At 48.0% G+C, this 24177-nt stretch overlaps 2 protein-coding genes and 2 pseudogenes across 2 annotated transcripts in view; 3 read left to right on the forward strand and 1 right to left on the reverse strand.

The window, feature by feature from the left end:
• Positions 1 to 3640, forward strand: part of Graf (GTPase regulator associated with FAK) — a 37969-nt gene extending 34329 nt beyond the window's left edge. Inside the window, 5 exon segments of the mRNA XM_074098636.1 lie at positions 1726 to 1780; positions 2029 to 2109; positions 2112 to 2182; positions 2466 to 2627; positions 3222 to 3640. Coding sequence (XP_073954737.1) covers positions 1726 to 1780; positions 2029 to 2109; positions 2112 to 2182; positions 2466 to 2627; positions 3222 to 3393 — 541 coding nt within the window. The 3' untranslated portion in view covers positions 3394 to 3640.
• Positions 3641 to 7287: 3647 nt separating this feature from the next.
• LOC141435500 (uncharacterized) lies at positions 7288 to 8995 on the forward strand. The gene is made up of 2 exons (XM_074098190.1): positions 7288 to 7622; positions 7814 to 8995. The coding sequence occupies exons 1-2, from the start codon at positions 7600 to 7602 to the stop codon at positions 8910 to 8912; spliced, it is 1122 nt and encodes a 373-aa protein (XP_073954291.1). The 5' UTR covers positions 7288 to 7599; the 3' UTR covers positions 8913 to 8995.
• A 1906-nt stretch (positions 8996 to 10901) lies between these two features.
• LOC141435487 (uncharacterized) lies at positions 10902 to 16708 on the reverse strand (annotated as a pseudogene).
• Positions 16709 to 17322: 614 nt separating this feature from the next.
• On the forward strand, positions 17323 to 23481 carry LOC141435635 (apoptosis-inducing factor 1, mitochondrial-like; annotated as a pseudogene).
• The last annotated feature ends 696 nt before the right edge of the window (positions 23482 to 24177 follow it).

Genomic DNA, 24177 nt, shown 5'->3' on the forward strand with positions numbered 1-24177 from the left:
ACAAAACTGTCTTCAGCGTTCCGAGGAATTGCATCTTATTGACTTGTGTTCAAACCAAACTATAGATCTAGGTTTGAAACATCTTATAACCTAACCAACAAAAAGTTGGAAAACACCCGACATTGTCACTTCAAAGTTCAATATCTCAAAAACGGCTGAACCTATTTTGATAAAACATGTCTACGAACCATCGATAGAAAACCTGCTTTCAAATTAAAAAAAAAACCGCATTCAAATCTGTCCAGACACACAGACACACACATAGCGGTCAAACTTATAACACCCCTCTTTTTGCGTCGGGGGTTAAAAATGTACTTAGGCAAGGCGAGCTTAGACCATAAGTCTCTCAGTTTTCATAATTAATAAGCTTCACAACCGGGTCAACGTTATAGACGAGTTTCGACCTGTCCCTAGAAGCCCTAGCGCTTCGGTGGCCATGGTCCGTGGCGCAGGTGGCAGGTGCCACGTGTGCCCCCCCCCCTCCACGCCACCTGGCCGCGCGCGCCAATCACAGCGCCGCCCGCCGCATAAATACCGGCGCGCCGCCGCCGCCGCCGCAGTGAGATGAGCGCCTCACCCGCACGCACCCTCAGCGTCAGCGTCAGCGACCACTGCTCTCCTGTGATCGCGTCATCTCTACATCGCGTCGGTAGTGTCCTGTGACCGTGACCGTGATAGACAATAAACCCCTCGCCATGATCATCTGCCTCTCCGGATTCGTGATCGCCGGGTCCGTATCTCATTATTGTGTTGTGTTGTACGTTAACAGGCATCAGCCTTAGTGATTTGCAAAGTGTAAACATTGGTCAGCTGTTTAATGTTGGACGCGGTTTATTTAATGTCTGTTAATCCTTAGCTTATTTATACCCTTTTTGATACATTTATTTTAAATGACAGACCTGACCAAGAAAATCCATTCCTGCTTTAATTAAAGTTTGTATCAGTTGTAACATAAATGATTATTTCTCAAAAATGTCCGTAAAAGTTGACATTATTCTTTACATATCAGAAGGTGAAGTGCAGTTTATGGTCAGCGAAAAATTAAAAAGTTAAAAAGATTGCAGGCGCGCTAGCTCGACAATAATGAATTAGCGCGCCTGCAATCAGTCACATTTTTTTTTAAAGTTAAAAAAGCCATGGATTTGTTGGCACAAGTCGTATACAGCCAAGTCTAATGGCCGGTATCAGATATTTTGTTGGAACTCCGGACTTTTTCTATTGGGTCTGAAATAGCTTGTGGTGTTTTCGGTGGAAAAATACACCTGCAGTTTATTTTTAATGAAAAAAGGCGGGAAAGCATAAGAAAAATATTGGAATAAAATTAAACTTTATAATATATTTTGAGAAAAAGTTTATTCTATTTAAGAATTATTCACCATTTTTGAGAAAAGCTTTATATTAGTCTCGGCTGGAATAGCAATTGCTGGCTTCGTATTAGTTAAACGGACTCGCAAGCTCGTCCGTTTCATACTCATACTCAGTCAGCAATTGCCTACTTCCAGGCCACGACAATAATCTACTATTATCATTTACAAGTCAATATGTGAATCGGTCTGTCTATTTTTTAGGATGCAGAAATGTCATAAGAAAGGTATAGCATTACTAGGTCCCCAATGTCACTATACTTGTCCCTCGAGCGTTTGTGATTATTTTGGTGATAAGAGGGGGATCTTAAAGTGTATCATGATCGTGCCGTGAACTAACCGTGGTGGTCTGTTGTTGCAGGGCCTCCCCCTCCCCCGCGCCGCTCCCCTCCGCGCTGCTCACGCGCGCCGACTGCGTAAGTGTTTCAACCTTCCACAATAAGTTTTCTAATTTACAACAATTTTGTTCTCACAACTTCGCACTGTGACTCTCCGAACGAACCTCGTCTTTGAATCCAACGCTGCGTTCGACAGGTCATCGACTTGATTCGTATAGTACCTGCGAGCGAACGGATCAAATTGTTACTGTTCAGCTTGTAACGGACGGGGTACGTTTAGAGAATGCCGTGGTATGGTTTGTAACACTAGTGTTGTTTGCTTGTAGAGCGTGGGCGGCCCTCCGCTGGGGAGCCTGTCGCCGCTGGGCGGGGGCGGGGGCGGGCGCTACTCGCCGCACCACCAGCAGCTGCTGCAGCAGTTCGGCCCCCCCGCCGCGCCCCCTGCGCCCCCCGCGCCCCCCGCACTGCTCGCGCTCAGAGGTGCGTATACACCCATCGTTCGACTACAATAATAGCCGATTGACACCAGGAATCAGGGTTGTTGTGAATGCCTATCCACGTCTGCAACTGCGGAACCTCCGCATCCACGTCCGCTATAAGCAATGCTCTTGGATGGTTGTGGACGCGGATGTAGCACAAGTCGTGGCAAGAATAAAACTGGATGAAATTCAATTTACAAAACTTGAAAGCAACTTTGTGATTGTGAATGATGCAAATTATAAAATGAATCCGATTTTAAAAGTGTTGTGTTGTGTTTTCGCAGGCGCGGGCCGGTCCAGCAGCAGCTCGGCGGAGTCTGTGTCGTCGTGCAGCGCGTCCCCCCTCCCGTGGGCGCGCTCCCCCCTCCCGGCGGCGCGCCCCCCGCCCCCGCCCCCGCCGCCGCCCCCGCGCCGCTGCACGCGCGCCTCTACACGCACCCCTACAGGTAGCTGCAACCTGCAACACGCCACGCCACGCGACGCCATCATCTCTTTCAATAGAGCCGAGCCGAGCCCAGCTGAGCCGAGCCCGCCTCACGTACCGTTGGTCTATCTATTAGATGACAAGTCGTGAATCCGCGCGAGTTAGCAGCCACTAGAACCCCACCTCAGGCTGTCTCCATCACATTACACACAATTTTTACAAGCTTTTATTTAGTTTCACCTGTCCCGTTTTCTGTCTGTCTGTAGTCAAATCTTGCAAGTGAAATTCGACTAACTTTCAGTAGACGGATTGACTTGAATTTGGCATACTTTTGTAAATTGTCTGACAATACAATAATCTAGTAGTGGTAGTCCGGCCAGGATCGTCTCCGCAGGACGGGACTCTTCAACGGATAATAGCATCGACTTGAAATTTGGTACGCAAATTTAATTTGGATGACTATGTAAGTAAAATTGACAAAAAGTATAGTCAGTAAAAAAAGCTTGTATTATAAATGTTTTTTTGTCAAAAACTTATTTATCCTGTGCTTCCTTACAATAGTAGACTTGAATGTTGTGTGGTGTGTTAACGTGTGTTGTTGTTTCCGGTGCGGCAGACGCGTGCGCACGCTGTACGCGTGCCTGGGCGAGAGCGAGGGCGAGCTGTCGTTCGAGCCCAACCAGATCATCACCAACGTGGCGGCCAGCGCCGAGCCCGGCTGGCTGCGCGGCACGCTCAACGGGAAGAGCGGACTCGTGCCCGAGAACTATGTCGAGCCTCTGCCGTGACCCGTGACCCGTGACCCGTGACCCGTCACCCGTGACCGACACGACACCGCCCGACCCGACCTACCATAGGTACTGCGTCGTACCTACTATGTTAAGTTGTTGATTCTTTTGTACGTCTGTATATTTTGTATATTGTAAATAAGCGTTTGTTGATATTTTAACTATTTATATTACGTTGTGAATATTTGTACCAAATATAGTATTGTGCGATGTCCGTATGCGGATGTATTATACAGATTAATATATACGGTTGTGTTTTATTCAGTTATAGAAATATTCCGGCGTTCCTAAGGCTAGAATATCTTTGAAGTCCTGTTCACTTTAATGGAAACTGGACTGAAAACTTTCCGACGTCCTGTGACCATGTGACCCCGTGATACGGAAACTATAAGCGGTGTCTGAAACGATGCAAGGTTAGCATTGACTGTTTAAGTCATATAAATCCCACTGAAAACTCATTTCAATAAATTAATTCACGATCTGGCCGCCACGGTAGGTACATACCTTTAAAATCGCCAGCTGTTTGTTGATAGTAAAATCAATGTTACCATTTTCTGATGTAATCACTATTTAAAAAGTAAAGTAATTACTATTTCAAAGGTGAGACCAATCTCGATACCAGCGAAATAAATATTCCGACATATTTATTTCGCTATATAGGATATAGAGAGTCGGGATCCGACCCTGACATGACCGATGTGACCAAAAAATAAACTATTATGGAGAACTAACAAAAGTCCACTAATTGTAGTGAACATAAAACCAAAATAATACGGCACTCATTCACTGAAATCTTAGTAATGCAATTATCACAACGATTCACATTAACTTAATGAGAAGCCTAGTTAAAAACTTTTTAACAGAATAAAACAATAAATTTATAAAAATCAAACAAATCCAAATGTTTATTAGATAAATTTTATCCTGAACAATAATCCTATTTGTATAATAAAATAACGAGTGTTTGTTTTTTTAATTTTTAGTTGGTTCGATTCCCGGGTTAGACAAGCGACGTTTAATCACGTTTAGAAGATCTTTGAATGCAGTTTTATTTCATTTTAAAAATAAAGAAATGTTTCCTTTCAGTACAATTAGCTAACTAAAGGATTTAAGGTAGTTGCCTCCGGGGCCCATTGATTCTTTCCACCATGTATATATACATATAGTCTGTCAAAAAAGTGAAGAAATTAAAAAGTGGTAACACTGTAGTGTCATCCCTTTCAAACCCAGTCAAACCAAAAAGGGAGGACACTACAGTGTTGCCACTTTTTAATTTCTTCTCTTTTTGACAGACTATATACGCGTCGATTTGAGAACCTCGTCCGTTTTTTTCGTCGGTTATAAATAGAGAAACGCGTAAACGGCAGAGTAGTAGTCGTGCTGGAGTGCATGTTTCGACACTATTGCCAAAACGCGTAACTGACTGCTGGCTAGGGGGTAATGGTTTATCTGGACGCAACAATATTATGAAAACGTCCTGGTCGCAAACTGTATGGCAGGCGTCGGTTACTGCCGCGCGTACTAATTTGTTCGAAGTGGTCCAGGCATTCAGTTCTCTATCTTCTATATATATATACAATTCAAAGTCCTGACTGACTGACTGACTGATACATCAACGCACAGCCCAAACCGCTGAAGCTAGACGCTTGAAATTTGGCATACATATACCTTGTCATATAGAGGTACACTAAGAAGATTTTTTACTCGAAATTCCCACGGGATAGGAATAAATGGGATTTACATTTTTACTTTAAAATGGCTTTATTTCCGTAACTATGATTACAAGAGACTTCAAATTTGGCATGCAAGTAGGTAATACTAACTGCTAAAAATCGTTTTCAGGATTTTTCGAAATTCCCACGGGATAAGGAATAAATGGGATTTATATTTTCGCTCCAAAGTGGCCTTAACTCCGTAATTATAAATATGAGACCTCAAATTTGGCATGCAGGTAGATAACATAAAAGGTAAAAACTGTTTCATGATTTCACAAAATTCCCACGGGATAAAACGTTTAAAGAGGATTAGCTTATTAACCTAAGGACTGTAGATTTGGCATACTTATGTAAATCTGGTTACAATACAATAATCTGGAATTGATATCCAGGTAGTCCGGCCAGGATCGTCTCCGCAGAAATGAACTCCTCAAAAGTTAATGGCTCACACAATAAACTTTGCAAGATTATGCAATTTCTTTCAATGACAATTCATATGATAGACACCACCTGACGCTATAGCCAAGGTCGTCTGCTCATGAGGGAACCTGGTACGTAATTTTACAGTCATGTACGTTCAGTTTTGATGATACACACGACTTAATGAAATACTGAGATAGAATTATTATTCTAGCTATAAATATGTAGTTCGTAGTTGTTTTTACCGGCTGCGTTTACTTTACAGGATTCGAAAGTATTTGAGTATAGATCTTCGTATACGCCTTTGTGAGGCTTTAATTCTTTCCAAATTGAACTATATTGTTTAACTTCCTTTGGCTCTTGTTTGTTAAAGAAAACTCATAAGCTTTTGCAACGAGTTCAAAATGACTGTGTGAGATACTGCTTTCCTGTTCCTCCACGTTCCCATATTACTCCATTTCTAAACAACGCAGGCATGCTAAGTGTGTCGCATCGTAGGGAACTGTTGTTTGCTGCTTTGCTTTTTGATGTTGTGAGGACTGGTGCACCTGAGTATCTCCACGAAAAGCTGAAATGGTCGTCGATGGCAGCTAGATACCGAACGAACAGAGCCTGTGTACTCTGCCCGTACAGACACAGGACAGCTACATTTCGGGGAAGTTTTAGGTATCTGGCCTCGAAGTGTTGGAATAACATCCCTCCTCCTATTCGAGGAGTTCGTTCAAGGCAGATGTTTAAGCAAAGGTTTAAAACATATTTATTGGATTGCCAGAAGCTTCAGGTCATTCCGACAGAATATCAGCGCTGTGACAGCAATGTCGCAGCACATGCTGAGTCGGCGCCTTTTCGCGGCTGTGCCGTGACAACTTAATTTAAATATGTAACAATTTGAATCGTTGTCATGCATGTTTGTGAATAGTTTTGTTATCTATCTATTGGGAGGGTGTGAAGTACTTGGTGGGGGTGATGAAATCTATCGCAGCGCTCATGGTGGCCAAAAGTAGTGTTTAACGCGGCATTATTAGTTTGTTAAGTTTCTTTGAAGATAATTTATGTTTGTATTTAGTACTTCCCAATAGATGTCGCTATCACGTTTATGTACAATTCCTGAATGGCGCTATTAAGATTTTTGTAGCAGCCTATAAAAGGGCTGTCATTTTTGTATTAAATTCATTCCCTAAGCAACTGTCGTCTTATTTACATCGGTGCGTTCGGCATTCAAACATGGTTCTTCGAGCCGGATAACGGACTGGGACTGGCGACAACTTCCACCGCGGGCACCGGAACGGCGAGATGGTGCTGCTGCTGGCGTGCTGACGCTGGAGCCGCCTGCCTGGAGTGAGGAGAGGAGGCGCGCAAGTGGAAGAGGAGCTGAGCTGCTACAGGACAGGAGCTGCTGCAGTACCAGGAGTGACAGGTTACAGTGATGTGGTGATCAACAGTGAGTACTTTGACATTTCACAGTAGAGTTCAAAATTGAAGCAAAAAATTGTAATTTAGAAGATTAGAAGAAAATTTAGACATAGAAGAATTTCGGATGTAGTTTGGACTTAGAATAATTCGAAAAAAAGTGAACTGACGGGGAATCCACGCAGGTTTTCACCCAGATGTCAAAACACTTTGAAAATATTTGAGAAAACTAGAAAAGAAAATATTTCAAGTTCAAACTTTGTCTTTGAAAATGGAGAAAATTAACAGATGTCAAAAGACATAATTTCAAGAATTGACAAATCGAGAATATATTTTATGAAATTACAGAAAGAACACTTAGGTAAATGCTATATTGAAACGAGGTTAGAAATTTTGGACCGCAATTGGAAGATGTTTATGGAAACGCACAAATCAATTTTAGATACAATCACTTCAGTTGAAGTAAAAGCCTCTTCATACAAAACGGAGTTGAAACAAGCAGAAGAGCTTTATGTACGTTATAGAAACCAACTTCAAGATGTGATATCTAGCTTCCAGTCAAACGAAAAGACATCCAAAACTTCAGTCACAGACCTTGGTCTAAATAGTAGTTTGCAGTCGGACGATTTCAATTGTACTACAAAGAGTTGTGAGATAGGAAATGTCAACGTTTACCACAATCCTGTAAATAGTGTTTGTAAAAGTCAACTGTCATCCTGTACATATTGCTATAGTATTAGTCACAAGTTAGGAAATTGTAATCAGTTCTCAGCAGCTGATCTTGACGCACGCAGACACTTTGTTCAGACCCGCAAGCTGTGTCATAATTGTTTAGGTGCTAATCATTCAGCTCACTCATGTCGTCATTCTTTCAGATGCCGTTTATGTCAAATGAAGCATCATGTGTTGCTTCATCCCACAAGATTGCAGTCAACCAATCACAATCTCGAAGTCAAGCATGCATTGGTTGACAAAAATGTCGTTGAACACGCATCGACGAGGGAACACAAAGAGATTAACACGACACTTCTCCCAACAGAGAAGGTTGATGTACTACGAAAATCACAGCTAGAAGTCACTAGTTCAACCGAGGTTATAGTTAAGGCAAGTCACTCGGTTGCCAAAGGTGTAGTTAAGCAAGCAACTTCAGCTGCCTCATCTAACGATGAGTTGTCACAAGCCTGTATTTCGACCAGCCATTGTCAACTTACGCTGACTTCGGCTTTGGTTCAAACTCAGTCGGAATCTGGTTTAAGTAAGGAAGAACTCACAATACTTCTATCAAAAAAGAAGGTCGTTGTACTAAGTTATTTGCCATCAAATTGTGATGGTGTCACGTCAAGTGGAACATCTAATAAAGATAAAAAGTCTTTAAAAGCGAAAATACGCGCTCAAGGCTCGAATGTAGCTTTGTTGTCATGTTCAAACCAGAAACTAACAAGTTTAGGTGATACTTCATCTTGCAAAGGTGTGGCCGATAAAGGAGTAAACACAAGTATCCAGAAAGTTGCAGTGAGTTCTGGTCTTGGCGGTAAAAGAAAAGAAACATGCGAAGTGTTGCCGAATAAAGAGCTAAACAAAAATTATGATATGAGCATGGTGGGCGGAAATTCGTATTTCTTTATTCCGCCAACAGATGGTGCTATTGACGGTGTTAAGAAGTTTATGAGCAATTCAAGATACAGTCCACAAAGAGTCGAAGCAAAGAAGAACGTAGAGTCAGACCAAATCCTGTGCAATTTCATTATTTCTGTCATTGAGTCTGTTACTAGCGTTCAGATGGCGATAGGAAGGATTTCCAAAACACTAGAAAAGCACACAGAACAAAGAGCCAAGTTGATGTCGTTTCATAGAACCAGAATTAAGAAACTTTTACATGATCGATTGAGAAAAAGAAAATGCCGTAGCCGTTTCACGCAGAAGTTTAGCAGTACTTATGTGAAACTAAGTGATAAGTTTTCAGTTTTATTTTAAATTGTGTTATTGTTGGTGTTGTTAATTTTGTTTTGTGCAGTGTGTTTTTTGTTATGTGATGTTAAATTGTGTGAATACTTAAATGAAATAAAATATTTATTGAGTTAAATGTGAAGTTAATTACCTGAATTATATGTGTCAAGTGTGCGATGTTCTGTGTATATTGTTTCAGTCAGATTTTTGGGGAATCATCAGTCACTGGTCTGAGCAAAGTTACGCTTGTGTTTTCAATACATTGTTCACATTTTGTACATGTTATTGTCAGAACGTAAATGTTTTTTGTAAGATAGGAATTTGGATCCAGATGCATATGTTATGTTAAGTTTATTGATGTTATGGTTTCAATTTAAGATTAATTTTTTGGGTTTGCGTTGTATATTGTAAGTGTAAGCGATATGAAGTTACTTAAAGTCGATCTATCTGTTTTGTCAGGTCATGTTTCAATGGTAGATAAATGTAATTTATTTAGCACATCAGGAAGACCATGTACAGCCTGCAGTTATTTGGTTATGGACAACTTTGACATGGTTGTCCATGGTGGGCGGTATGTTTAACGCGGCATTATTAGTTTGTTAAGTTTCTTTGAAGATAATTTATGTTTGTATTTAGTACTTCCCAATAGATGTCGCTATCACGTTTATGTACAATTCCTGAATGGCGCTATTAAGATTTTTGTAGCAGCCTATAAAAGGGCTGTCATTTTTGTATTAAATTCATTCCCTAAGCAACTGTCGTCTTATTTACATCGGTGCGTTCGGCATTCAAACAAGTAGAAATAGTTCTGGCTCTGTCATCTGTCATACTCATATGAATCTGTCATTAACAAAGCAATTTGTATAGACTTTAACTACCTTATTCTAGTAATAGATGTTTGTATTATGATGCAAACTTGAATTATTGAACACTGTCCCTGTTTTGTTCTTAATTCCTCTACATCTCGGACATGTCCAGCAATAATTTTCCTTATGAAACGGTTTGCGGTTGAAATTCACAAAACCGGTCTTCAAATGATACTCATTTTGATCTGAAAACGATATTTAATTTATTACAAGAAACCAATAAGATAGCTTTATCTTTTCGTTTTACAGTAAAGTAGGTACAACTAAACATGAAGTAAACAAACCTGACAACGAAAATAAAACACTTTTTGAATAAATTTTACTTACCTCATTTAATTTTAATGACCAAAAGTGAATTCACAATCTTTTGTCCACCCAAATCACGGTATCACAGTAATTTTGTATTAAAAATTAATACGTTATAGGTTTGATTTTGTTACAATGTCGCGATAAAATTTCAAAGCGTCAGATCATCAGAGCCAAAAAAGTTGCGATGTGAAACGGCTGGAGTTCAAAGTTGGTATGAACATGTTGTATGAATTATGATTATGGATAGGTTGATTTTTTAATTCGAAAATTTGCACTATCTGTCTGACTGAAACGTCTGTCTGTATTTGTATTTCCATATAGGTAATCTTCCGAAAAATCAATCAAAACACGAAAAAAAGATTCGTAGAAATGAAATCTATGATAGGTAGGTCGCGAGCGAAGCCGCAAGCAAAAGCTAGTAATTGATATTTCGATCTGGTAGGTATATGTTTGGAAGGTGACGTTTGGGTGTTCGCGTGTTTGTTTTCTTTCACAACTTGTGTGAACTTGTGAGTAATAAAAAAACAAAAGTAGTTATCATTCTTTATTATTATTACAATATAACATTTATCGATAATTACCAATATTAAACAATCTGAATGAAATGGACTACATCGTTAAAATAAGTTCGTCGCCCCGACGCGCGTGACAGTAATCGGCTCAATACAAAGATACATAGATTTCACACAACGCTTTATACATCGATGGCCGTCAGCTGCAAACATAAGCGAGAGCGAGAACGCGCTACTGGTAAACGAACAGGAGAACAAATACAGGAATGCGGGCCGGCATCCCTCGTCATCGGTCGTCGTCGGCGCCGTCCGCCGGACGGGCTTCCTCGTCACGCACGCGGTCAGCACGCGGTCAGCGTCGGTCGGTCGCGGGCGGCGCGTTACCGCGGCGCGGGCGCGGGCGCGGGCGCGTGCGCGGGCGCGGGAGCGGGCTCGGCGGCGGCCAGGCGCGCCAGCCGGTGCGCCTCCCCCGCGCGCGCCACGCGCTGCAGCGCCTCGTACTTGTCCTGCAGCGCCCGCAGCCGCGCCGCGCCCTCCTCGTGCGCCGCCCGCGCCGCGCGCCGCAGCTCCCCCAGCACGGCGTCGCGCGCCGCCAGCGCCGCCTCCAGCTCGGCCGCCCGCGCGTCGCGGCCTCCGCCCGCGCCGCCGCCGCCTCCGCGTCCGCGCGCGCCGCCGCCAGCCGCTCCCCCGCCAGCCGCAGGTCGGCCGCGGCCGCGCGCGCCGCCGCGTCCGCGCGCGCGCCCGCCGCCGCGCCCGCCGCCAGCCGCGCCTCGCGCTCCGCCAGCACGAGCAGCTCGCGCCGCAGCCGCCGCACGTGCTCGCCGCGCCGCTCGCCGGCCAGCGCGGCGCGCGCCAGCGCCTCCACGTGGCGCGCCGCGTCGAACCCGGCGCCGCGCGCGCGCGTCAGCTCGGCGCGGTCGGCGGCGCGCGCGCACCGCTCCTCGCGCAGCGCGGCGTCGGCGCGGGCGCGCGCGGCCCGCTCCTCGGCCAGCGCGGCTCCAGGCGCGCCTCGTGGTCGGCTCGCGGGGCGGCCACGAGCGCGGGCGGCCCGTCGCGCGCCAGCCGCGCCCGCAGCGCGTCCCGCTCCCGGGCGGCGGCCCTCAGCTGGTCGCGCAGGGCGGCCGCGCCCAGCTCGAGCGCGCGCACCTGCCGACAGCGGCCCAGCAGCCGCCGGTTGCGCTCCGCGTGCGCCTCGCGCCGCCACCGCTCGTACAGCAGCTGCGCGTGCACTAGCGCCAGCTGCTCGGCCGCCTCCCCGCCGCCCGCCCGCCCCCGGCGCCCCGCCCCCGCCTCGCCCGAGTACAGCGCCGACAGGTAGTTGTCGAGGCGCGAGCTCGGCGTCGACGACTCCTCGCTCTGCGCAATATGAACGACCGTCTAAACGATGACCGTAATCGTTAAGACATGCCCGGGAGCATGCCCAGCCCAACTATGGTCGACGCCATAATTCGTGAGACTAAATTTTTTTTTTTTTTTTTTTTTATTATTCGACTGGATGGCAAACGAGCAAGTGGGTCTCCTGATGGACAAATTGACAATTCATTGTGCTCAAATGTTGCCACAGTCAGGGTAGTGCTGTTCGTATCGATAAAATAAAACATTACGGCATTAGCTTCTTGTGATATATATCCATTATTTATTTTATATGCGCATGATATCATTGCCGTCCCCAAGTGCGCAGTGGGCTATACGAAGTAATAGTTTCATCATTATCTTCAGAAGAGATTGTAACATGGCAAACCTCCGCGGTGCGCAACTGGCCGCTTACAGAAGAACAAAATTCTAAATTCTAAATTGTTGATACTCATTTGTTTTTTTTCCGCGATTGGCTCTACTATTTGGCAGGGCGTAAGCCGAAATTTTATTATTTATAGAAATAATTAATTATTTCACTTTGTGATAGCTAATTCAGTGACTTTTACTTGTGATATAAGGGCTGCCACTATTGCAGGTATTGTAAATATTATTTGCTCTGTTTGTAACATTTATTCTTGTTTATATTGTGTGAAACCTAATCCAAGTCTCGTTTAGCTTTGTTTCGCTGGTCCGACACTATATAACGAGACTTGGATGGGTGCTGCAAGCAAGCAGTAAAGCAGGGTGTTTTATTCCAGCCCTTCCTTTTTCCTGCTGAATCCAAATCATCATCTCCGTCGCGACTGGACGCTTCGAGGCTACCTCAACACCCTGCCCTGTTTCCCTACCTATCCTACAAGTCTCAGGCCAGTGTTTTTTTAAATTTATCTACAAGAGCAGTGCTGACTGAAATAATGGTATATATATTCTTTTGTATTATATTTTTATTTTGTAACCACACGCCTTTTATTTCTCCGACCAGCTAGCCGGAAAATCGAAGTTCGTATCGTACCGCCCCTCTCACTCGCGTATTAAATAATATTAACGTCAGCAGGACGGCAAGATACGAAGTTAGAATTTTATACACTTCGTAGTATTATAGGGCCAGGGGAGGTGCGGGGCATTCGTCGATTTTTCTCTTTGAATCGTAATGAATCTTAAGCCTATGAAACGATTCACGAATCGGATCGCATGCTCTTGAATCTATCTCAATTTATAAACCTAATAAATACTACTTATAAAAAATAATATCTACCAGTTTTTCTTCCCTTGTCCAAAGTACTTCCGAATACTTAAGAACCTTACAAAAACAAGTAAGTATTTAGTAGTTCATCTATTCTAAAGATCTCGTTTTTCTCCATGAAAGTGACAATTGCAACAACAATATTCCCGAAATTGTACAAAAAAATGCCACACCATTTAGTCGAATCGACACTGAATATCGATATCGGCTACATCACTATTTAATTTCGTCGAACCCTGGTAACCCTGTAACTGTAACTGTCATTGACTTGTCAATTTAGTCTCACGAATTATGGCGTCGACCATAGACCCGCGGCAGTATGTCGGGCTGAGTTCAAAAGGAGATTTTGATCCCTACGTAACTCAAACATAAACCCCAAAATTCATGAATATACAGGGCTGGACGAAATAAACCATACACTTACACGAAAAGCATATTTTCACTTCTCATAAAATTTGGTATTCATGCTGGATCTAAGCGACATAAAATGACTTTTTATGCTCTAGTGCATAAAATAGAACCTTCGTCTAAGACCAAGGTATTCAGAGGTGTGAGCCACAAACAAAAAAGTTTCTAATTAATAGCACTTACGAAACGCCAGTGTTGCCATGCGTGGCGCGCTTGACAGAGCCTGAGATCTGTACCCCTAGTGTGAGTTTTCGGTTACAAAATACGTGTGTGCAGAACAAAAATCCAAAAAACTGTGAAGCACGGTGAGGCAATATTATGGTGTGGGGCACATTTGCATGGTCTGATAAAAAAGGAAAATTAAATTAATTATTACCTCTTTAGAAAAGTCGTCAGGAAGGCTTTTGTAGAAATCAGCGATAATAAATTCGTAAGGCTCCGGCCACACATCCACCGTTTGCACCGCGATCTCCGAGGTGCGCGTGCGCGCTACGGGCCCGCAGGACGCGGCGCGGCGCGGGGGCGGGGCGGAGCGGCGCCGGCGCGGCGCGGGAGCGGCGCCAGCCTGCGGGGCTCCGCCAGGCGCGCGCGCGCCACCAGCGCCGTCGCGTCGTCGCAGTCCGCCCACGCGTCGTCGGCGCGCGCGCGCGTCGTCAGCTCCAGCACCTCGCGGTCGGCCGCGTCGGGCGGGGCCGCCGCGCGCGGCTCCGGGCGGGCCACCGGCGCCCCGGCCGGCGGCGGCGCGCCCCGAACGGCACCGGCGAGTCGGGCCCGCGGCGCGAGCGCGACGCGCCCTCCGCCTCCAGCGCGGCGCGGTCCAGCGCCATGCGCGTCAGCCGCCCGCCGTAGGGCTCGCCCGCGCCCGCGGCCGCGCCCAGCGGGGACGTCTCCTTGCGCAGCGGCGACGGCGGCTGCGAGCGCCGCCCGATGGCGCGCACCGCGCCCGACTCGGCCGGGAAGCGGAACTGCGCGCGCGACTCCTCGGCCGGCGTGTTCTCCGGCGTCGCCTCCACGGCGGCCTCGGGCGGCTCGCCGGCGTCCGGCGAGACCGGCAGCGGCGTCGGCGGCGCCGAGTCCGCGCCGCAGCGCTCCGCCAGCGCGAACCAGGGCTCCGCGCCCGGGCGCAGCGTGGCGGCCTCGCGCGCCACGTGCGCGCCCGAGCCGGGCTGCGGCACGGCGGGCGCGGGCGGCGCGGGCGCGGGCGCGGGCGCGGGCGACGCGCGGTCGCGTCCCTCGGCGTGCGGCGGCAGCGACAGGCGGCGCGCCTCGGCCACCACGTCGTGCAGCTCCAGGCGCGCCAGCCGCGCGGGGTCGGCCTCCTGGTGGCGCGAGCCGGTGACGAGCGCGGGGTGCAGCCGCACGGAGGCCAGCAGCGGCGGCAGCGCGCGCGCGGCGGCGTCCCGCGCGCGGGCGGCGCGGCGGCCAGGTCAGCGCGCAGCGCGTCCAGCAGCGAGACGGGGTGCGCGGCGTACAGCGCGCGGAAGAGCGCCAGGCGCGCCAGCAGCAGGTGGTCGGCGGCGGGCGGCGGCGCGGGCGCGGCGGGCCGCAGCAGCGCGCCGGCCAGCTCGGGCCAGTGCGCGTGCGCGAGCGCCGGCTGCGCGGGCAGCAGCGCGGCCAGCGCCAGCAGCGCGTGCAGCAGCGGCGGCGCGTGTCGCTCGTGGCGCGCGGCGCGCAGCAGCTCGCGCGGCAGCGGGTGCGCGGGCAGCCGGTGCAGCCAGACGGGCCGGCGCGCGAGCAGCGGCGCCAGCGCGCGCAGGGCGGCGCGACGCGCGGCCGGCTCCCTCAGCTGGTCGGCCAGCGCGTCCAGCAGATGGCGCGCGTGCGGCTCGGGCGCGCGGGCCAGCGCCGCCAGCGCGCGCGCCGAGCCGGTGCGCGCATGGTACTGCAGCAGAGCGCGCGTCAGCCACGGCTCGCGCACGGCCGCGAACAGCGCGCCGAGAGCCGCCGCGCCGCCGACGCCCTCCACCAGCGCGAACACCTCGCCCGTCTCGCACGCGCCCATCATCTCCAGCCACCTGAACCGTCCGACTGCATTATCGCTCTGTGACTCGATTATATGTGCAATGGATAGTTGGGGCGGATCTACCGATAGATATGACTACGAAAACTAATAGAATAGACATATCAAACCGATTGTTCATTGATCACATTTCATTTTCTTTTACATATTTTGAACATAAATAAACAATTTTAGACCACCCTGTATCATTTTTGACCTCATGTGAATGTTTTTGACATTATCTACAAGATAATGGAAATAGCCATGCTCATTGTTGCACCCAAAAATACCTACTATATCAAAATTATTTTAAGTGTCCTTCCACTTCCTTTACTGAGATTCATGTTATGATGATACAAGTTTCTAATAAGCTTTCTAATTAGCTTCTAAAAATATTACAATTACAGAACAGGTCAATTATCCACTGTTCTGCACTGAATTAAAATTCAATACAGCATTTTTTTTTATTATTTACACCCCAGATGATTTTATAGTGGCATACTTTTTGGCGAGTTTGTGGATTAAATAAATACCTACTTAAAATCCAAATATTTCCTAATCAGACTGGGCTTAACACGTAAGTACAGCCACGATGCGATGTGACGACAGGAATATCAGCTAGGAATTTTAAGTTAATAAAAAACTGGTTTAGAAACTAAACAATGGTTGGCTCGCACCTGATGACCGGCCCGGACCCCGGACCGGCCGTCCGGCGGGGGTCGGCTGTTGTGCCATTGGTAGGCGACATCGCGTCACGACTCCGATGCGCGATGTAGACAAATAATAACGCTAATAACACTAAAACGAAAGAACTTAAACTAGTGATCGGTTTCTGACGCAGCAATAAGAACAGCAATGGAGGGCGTGCACAATAAGATTGCACCGAGAACGTTCGCTACCTCTACCTACCAGTCAGTAGATCGGAGAGATGAGGGTGCCTCCGGTACCGATGCTGGAGGAATTTTGGAATCAGTTTTTGTCCACCGCAGTACGTAGAAAATGCAGTGTAAGATGCGCCAGCCAACAATAATAAGAATCTTTTTTACGATGACAACTGCGGCTTTCAGTTTCGTTCGTCTGACCGACCACTATTTGACAAATAAATTCACTCATAAATGACATCCAGTTGACACTGGAATGTTGTCAGCCAGCCGATCGAATGAACATCCATGCAGTAGTCGTAGACGCCATTTGTGTCGTTTTTAGCAATGTCTCAGACAGACGCCTTTGAGCGAAATTTAAAGGTGCGGCCACATGCAAGTCGCTTGACACTTGTTTCTAGCGATAAATCTGGTCACGTGACCCTATTTAGAATTTCCCGCGACTCTAAAAGGCAGCGAACAAGATAGCCGCTTGTAAGAATGATCTTGATCTTGGAAGCTGATTTTTTATCCTCCTTTAATGGCAGTCGTGGCAGTAGTACAAATAAAAAAAATTGGAGAAAATGAAAAAAGATATTTTTCCAAATTTAGGACGTTTTTCTTTTCAGCGAAAAGTAGAAAATTTTCAGCTTTATCGCTATATATGCCACGAGACCAGCAGGGCTACTTCGAAATTATAAAATCGAAGTTTCTGTCGTTCGGTCCCTCGGACACTTATACTATTTGATACGAGAGCGAGAAAGACGGTACGATACGAACTTCGATTTTCAAACTTCGGAGTAGACCCTTAGATTTGATCTGGAAACGAGCGTCGAGCGACTGCATGTGCCCGCGCCTTAACTGACACCTGAGGCTGTCAGTGTCACTGTCACCTCACCAGTCGACATAAGCCTAACCTAAAGATTCTGTTTCGGATTTTTAAAAATCGATTAATCCAAATGTACGGCAATGAAATTAAAGGCTAAGGATTGCAGTCGCTCGGTTTAGAACAATATTTACGGTATTATCGGCAACGGCAAATCGCAGCATGCTGCGCGCGCTGTGCGGCCTGCGCCTGGAGCGGCAGGCGGTGGAGGCGCTGGCGGCGCCTCGCCGCGATGTTTTCAAAGTATTTCGTCAGTATCCACTGCGCTATCTCCTTATCTTACTATTGTGTGATACATGTGTTAAAATATTACGTGAGAATGCTTATTACTTATATGAAATAAAAATTATGGGTGATGATGATGAATGGTGTTGGTGTGTATTGTTGCAGGAACCGCCGCGCCCGCCGCCTCGCTCAGCAGCGCCGGCCAGGTGAGCTCAGAAGCATCAACACAGATCCACAAGAGGCTGATTCCATTTTACAATTTAATGACTGTTTCTTGGTTTTTGTTTGCATAGTATATTTCCCTTCATGTCATATCATACCTAATTATTTAGTTTTTTATAATAATAATAATAATAATGTCATTTAATTCAGATTATTATCCATAGTTTGTTTTAACTGAATTATTCCTAACGGAGAGTACTACACCATACACACAACTCTTCTCATTGAATTGGACTAATTGTTAGTTATGTTGAACTCTTACTTGGTAAATTTGGTTACTGAAACATGATATAAGTAAAAAATATGAGCTTCAGAACAGCAACTTAATCATTAATTAGGGACCTGGTAAAGACATAATGCAGGAATGCTTATGTATTTTTACTCTATTTCAACAGGAAATAAACTTATATTGCTAAGTTAATTTTTTTAAATGATTTCAAGCCTACAAGGAAAAGAAAATTAAAAACGGTAATTATTAGTGTTGCATGTTTATTGGGATGCGCTGATGGTGTTTAATGTATGAGATTAGTTAAAACTAGTGTTTGAAATTGTTCTGCAATAGTTTTCATTTGATTGTCATACTTCTTGTAAAGTATTGATCAATTTTACTGAAAGCACTTTTCAAGCAGTTGCAGTACACAATATTCTGTAACAATTCAATAAAGTTTTGTCCAATGATGTGTGTTGGTAGACGGTGATGATGACGTCAGCGGCGGCGCCGCCGCGCGCGCCCCCCGCGCCCCCCGCGCCCCCCGCGCCCGCAGCGCCGCCGCCCGCGCCCCCGCCCCCGCCCCCGCCGCGCCGCGCCTGGACGCTGGCCGCGGCCGTCGCGCTCACCGCCTCGCTTGGTGGAGTGAGTCCTCTCACAATCTAATAATCATTAGTAATGTTCATGTATTATTAGTTGAGATCTGTCTTGCTCTTTAAATGCAATTTGATTGCTCCTCAGCAAACAAAGCTTTCTCCATTTTGTGCAAAAAATCCCATCAAACAATGTGTTTGATATTTATCATACTACACTTGACTTCTCTCCTTCTTCTTCCCTGTTCGCTCCTTTTACCCAAGTATAGATCTGCAGTCATGGAACTTTATCCGAAATATCTATGAAGAAGCTTTGTGGTGAAGGATAACATCGTGAAGAAACCTGCACAAACCTGTGAAGCGATTCAATGGTGCGTGCAAAGTTCCCAATCCGCACTGGGCCCGCGTGGGAACTATGGTCCAAGCCCTCTTGTTCTGAGAGGAGGCCTGTGCCCAGCAGTGGTACGTATATAGGCTGGGATGATCTGTGAAGAAGCACCTCTGGCTAGATCTTTAAAATTCCACTGTAACAAAACATAGACGTCACAAGTCCCTTCGGGACGGGACCATTAATGATCGGGAAAAGCGTTTCAGCGCCGCGTATGGCCTCTCGGACGGCACTAATCGACAATATTAATTTGTATGTTCCAGGCGTACTTTTATCGCAAAATGAGCGATAGTGAAAAGGAGCCAGTCGAGACCGAGGGTGAGTATCGGCAGTCGCGGGGGTCGGGGTCGTGAGTCTCGGGGAGGCACTGACGGGTCTCGTGTTGCAGAGCGGGGCGCGCGGGGCGCGGCGAGCGGGGGCGGGGCGCGGGCGAGGAGGAGGGCGAGCTGTACCCTCTGGAGGCGGCGGCGCTGCCGGAGCGCGTGGAGTTCCTGGTGGTGGGCGCGGGCACGGCGGCGTTCGCGGCGCTGCGCGCGCTGCGGGCCGCCCGCCCCGACGCCGCGCTGCTGCTCGTGGGCGCCGAGCGCGCGCCGCCCTACATGCGCCCGCCGCTCAGCAAGGAGCTGTGGCGGCGCCCCGACCTGGCCGCCGCCGCCGCCGACCCGGCGCGCCTCACCTTCACGCAGTGGAACGGCAAGCGGCGCGCGCTCGCCTACGAGCCGCTGTCCTTCTACACGCCGGTGGAGGCGCTGCGCGAGGGCGGCGCGGGCGCTGCGCTCGCGCGCGGCTGGCGCGTCACCGGCCTGGACCTGGCGGCGCGCACGGCCACGCTGGAGGCGCCCGGCCAGCCGCCCGCCGCGTGCGCTACGGCGCCTGCCTGCTGGCCACCGGCTCGGTGCCCTCGCGGCTGCCGGCGCTGGCGCCCGCGGCGGCGGCCGGGCGCGCCCTGACCCTGCACACGGTGCGCGACGCGGGCCGCGTGGCCGCGCTGCTGGACGACCCCGCCACACAGACCGTCGCCATCGTCGGCGCCGGCCTGCTCGCCGCCGAGCTCGCCGCCGCGCTCGCCGATCGTCGTGAGTATCCATTTTGTCCAAACGCGCGTGTAGAACACGTGGGAAGATTTCATTACTTTGCGGAGGCATTCAATACAGTTTATTTTATTATTATTTTACAGAAACTTATTTTTTTTTAATCAAACGGGTATTCAATATAGAATGCTCGCAAATTTTCTTGATGAGCGTACTCGCTCCGTCAAAATGGGCGATACGTATTCTTATCTGTAAAATGATTCCCTTCGGAGTTCCCGTGGGACGCGTTTTCGGCGGCACCCCGTTCTTAATTTAGAAAAATGTCATATGTTTACGTGGTAAGTTTTACTCGTCTACACGATGGTTTTTAATCGGTGATCAGGAATAACAAAAAGTGATAAAGACGGTCATACTGAATAACTTTTCCCATGGGATCAATACGAAAATCGGGAAAAAAATTCCCTCGTTTCATTAATTGAGGCTGGTGAGGTGCTGAGGTTTTTATGAAATAGCCGACTGTTTTACCCCGATTTTCGTATTGGTCCCATGGGAGAAGTCGTTCGGTATGATCGTCCTTATCGCTTTTTGTTATTCCTGATCACCGTCACCGATTAAAAATGACCGTGTATTTGCGGTAGATCAATAGCGTACTCGTACGTGTGTACATATCGTTGTCGGCGTATGTTGCGATGGTGTCGTGTCGTGTCGCAGTGCAGGGTACGGGCAAGAGCGTGGTGCAGGTGTACCGCGAGGGCGCGCCGCTGCAGGAGCTGCTGCCGGGGTACCTCGCGGCGGACGCGGGCCGCCGCCTGGCCGCCATGGGCGTGCGCCAGCTGCCGGCCTGCGAGGTGGCCGGCTGCGAGGTGGCGGACGGCGGTGTATCGCTGCTGTTGGCGCACGCGGACGGCGGCAGCAGCAGGCTGCGCGCCGAGCTGGTGCTGGAGTGCGTGGGCGCGGCGCCGCGCGTGGAGCTGGCGGCGGCGGCCGGCCTGGAGCTGCACCCGGCGCTGGGCGGCGTGGTGGTCAACGCGGAGCTGCTGGCGCGCGCGGGCGTGTGGGTGGCGGGGGACGCGGCCTGCTTCCACGACGTGCTGCTGGGGCGGCGCCGCGTCCAGCATCACGACCATGCCGTGCTGTCGGGCCGCCGCGCCGCCGCCAACATGGCCGGCGACCGCGCGCCGGAGCCCTACACGCACCAGAGCATGTTCTGGAGCGACCTCGGCCCGCAGCTCGGATACGAGGTCAGTCCCGCGCCCCGCCCCCGCCCCGCCCGAGCCGGACGGCGGCCCAGCGATCGTCTCGACGAAACCTGCCGAAAGATACGTGCCGAGACTCGATCGAGACGAGCTTTGACTTTTATTGACCATTAGAGAGTGCTCAACGAATTCATTTAATAATTCAAAGTGAAAGTCAAAATATCTTTATTCAATTTAGGCTATAACAAGCACTTATGAATGTCAAAAAAATCTACCACCGGTTCGGAAAAACCTCCGCTGAGAAGAATTTGGCAAGAAACTCAACGAGGTATATATTTTTTTTTAAAACAGATTATAACTAAGGCGGGTATCCCATAAACTCTTTTGTAGTTTCGCGGTACTATCAGATCCTACACAGAGTACCCTAAACCTTATAATTTTGACACTATATATTTTTTTTCTTTACTAAGATGGCATTTCAGTACCTCTAATAGTTCGGACTCTGTTCGAACATGAAAGGTTCGAGTACTCCAGGCCTTTAACTTTTGTACATCACCAAAACACGCATAGGATTAAACTATTTTAATTTAACAAGACAGCACCGTGGCTGGGACATATCTAATAGTTTTACTGGGCTCTTGAGCTTCACATTGAGGCCACCAGGTGGTACTCCAGGTTCTGAATGTTTTTTTTTAACATGGACATTATGCACTATCTCTGTATCAAAAAATTCAACTCTCCAGGTATTACAGAATGCAGTTTTTCTTGTTACTAAAATCGATGACATGGTTCCTAAAAACAGATTTTTTATAATGTCTTATAGTTTCAGACTTTCCCATCCCATACTGACCGATCTAAACGAGCCACCCTGTATATCGTCACTACTTTTAAAAAACTCGTCGCTACTTTTAAAAATACATAATTATTTTTTGAGTGAACTTTATAGACATTACATCAAGGTTCAATTTTGTTGACATATTGATTTTAGATACGAGATTTTTTCCAAAGTAGTGAGATATGTATACCTCATTGAGTTCCTTGCCGGATTCTTCTCATCAGAGGTTTTTTCCGAACCGGTGGTAGTTTTTTTGACATTCATAAGTGTTTGTTACAGCCTAAATTGAATAAAGATATTTTGACTTTGACTTTGAATGATCGTGTCGCATCTCGTCGTGAACCGACGCCCGCTCTCCTGATCGAGGCCTCGAAAGTTCATTAATCGCGGAATATGATACACATGACATACTTTATTAAGTAATGTCTGTCTGTCCCACACACCTCACACTCACACCAGTGTTGCATTACAGGCGATCGGCATCATCGACTCTGAGCTGCCGACGGTGGGCGTGTTCTCGGCGGACGCGGTGAGCGACGCGGAGGCGGCCGCGCCGGCGGAGGCGGCGGCGGGAGCGGGGGCGGCGGCGGGAGCGGAGGCGGGCGCGGAGACGCCGGCGGAGGCGCGCCGCTACGAGCGCGGCGTGGTGTTCTACCTGCGCGAGCAGCGCGTGGTCGGCGTGCTGCTCTGGAACCTGTTCAACCGCATGCACGTCGCCCGACAGGTATACACACACACACACACACACACACACACACACAACACACACACATGCGACACGATAACTTCTGTTTTGCATATTATGGCAACCTATATCCACCGAGCAGGCAGCCGGCTCACCCACCGCCGTCGCTGTCAAGCTGCATGAGTTTAGACTTGCAAGAAAAATCGTGCAGGTCGCATTACATTGCGAGGCCGTAAAACCGACGAGTTTGTGGTGCTCAATCGAGCGCCGCAGTGTAATGCGACTTGCGCGATTTTTCTTGCAAGTCTAAACTCGGCTTTAGAAGCGTTCATAAACTACGTTTCCGAGTGACGACTGCCAAAGAGGATATAATCACACGTATCAACGGTAGTGGTACTGAAGCGTTTCAAGCGCTGCGTCCCACGTGTTACGAAAATCGACTAATATAATAATAATGTCTATCAACTAAAAATCCTAATCACTATTGCTACGTGCGGTGTGCGGTGTGACCGCGGATCGCAACTGGTCCACGCTGGTCTGATGGACAGCATCCTTAGAATTTCGTAACACACGGCATACGGTGCTGAAATGCTTTAGAATTAAAACCCTAGCCAAGCTCTTTACTGTGCTGTGGCGGCGCCGCGACGCGCTGATGGCGATGGAGCGCATGACGCGAGCGAGTCTGTTGCAGGTGTTGGCGCGCGGCGAGTTCGACGACCTATTCGAGGTGGCTAAGCTGTTCGCGCCGCACGAAGACGACTGAGGGGCATGGGGGGGGGGGGGGGGAGTAGTCTAGGAACCCACTGTACATATTATATTTAAATAAACAATGCCACAACACAACAACAAGCCTCGACTGTTCATTGCCCTTTGCCCTATCCGGTGCGCTCCAAATAAAATGAGGGAGGTCAATAATGTTGCCGATCGAGAAGCACGCCCTCGATTTATTGAGATTCTGTCCTGATCCTGAATAACAAAGTTAATAGGTAAATGAATCAATTATTATGAGGTTGAAGTAAAACGAAAAACAAAATGCCGATATAAATCAGACTACGTTACTGCCGATTAAAGATTACAAGGTGTTGGGGCAGTAGCCAATGTTAATGGTTTTCAGGGTCTTTTTTTAGACGACCGGATAGCCAAGTGGTTAGAGAACCTGACTACGAAGTTTAAGGTCCTGGGTTCGATTCCTGGCCGGGGCAGATATTTGTGTGAATGATACGAATGTTTATTCTCGGGTCTTGAATATTTAATATGTATTTATCTATATAAGTAAGTTTATCCGTTGCTTAGTATCCATAGCTTTGCTTAGTGTGGGACTAGGTCAATTGGTGTCAAATGTCCCATAATCAAAAAAAAAAGATATTCTTCAATCTTCTTCTTCTCGTGTCAATGGCTTCACTCGTTTAAAGTATCCGCGACCAGAAAGTAGCGGTGTTTATTGCCTTGTCCGTTGCATCTCGGAGGTCT

The sequence above is a fragment of the Choristoneura fumiferana genome, chromosome 15 (genome assembly GCF_025370935.1).
Source record: "Choristoneura fumiferana chromosome 15, NRCan_CFum_1, whole genome shotgun sequence".
Classification (NCBI taxonomy): Eukaryota; Metazoa; Arthropoda; class Insecta; order Lepidoptera; family Tortricidae; genus Choristoneura; species Choristoneura fumiferana.

Coding starts and splice junctions, on each gene's coding strand:
- LOC141435500 (XM_074098190.1), top strand. CDS start 7,600: ATGTCAACGTTTACCACAATCCT. Junction 7,623..7,813: donor TCAACGTTTACCACAATCCT/GTAAATAGTGTT, acceptor TCATTCTTTCAG/ATGCCGTTTATGTCAAATGA.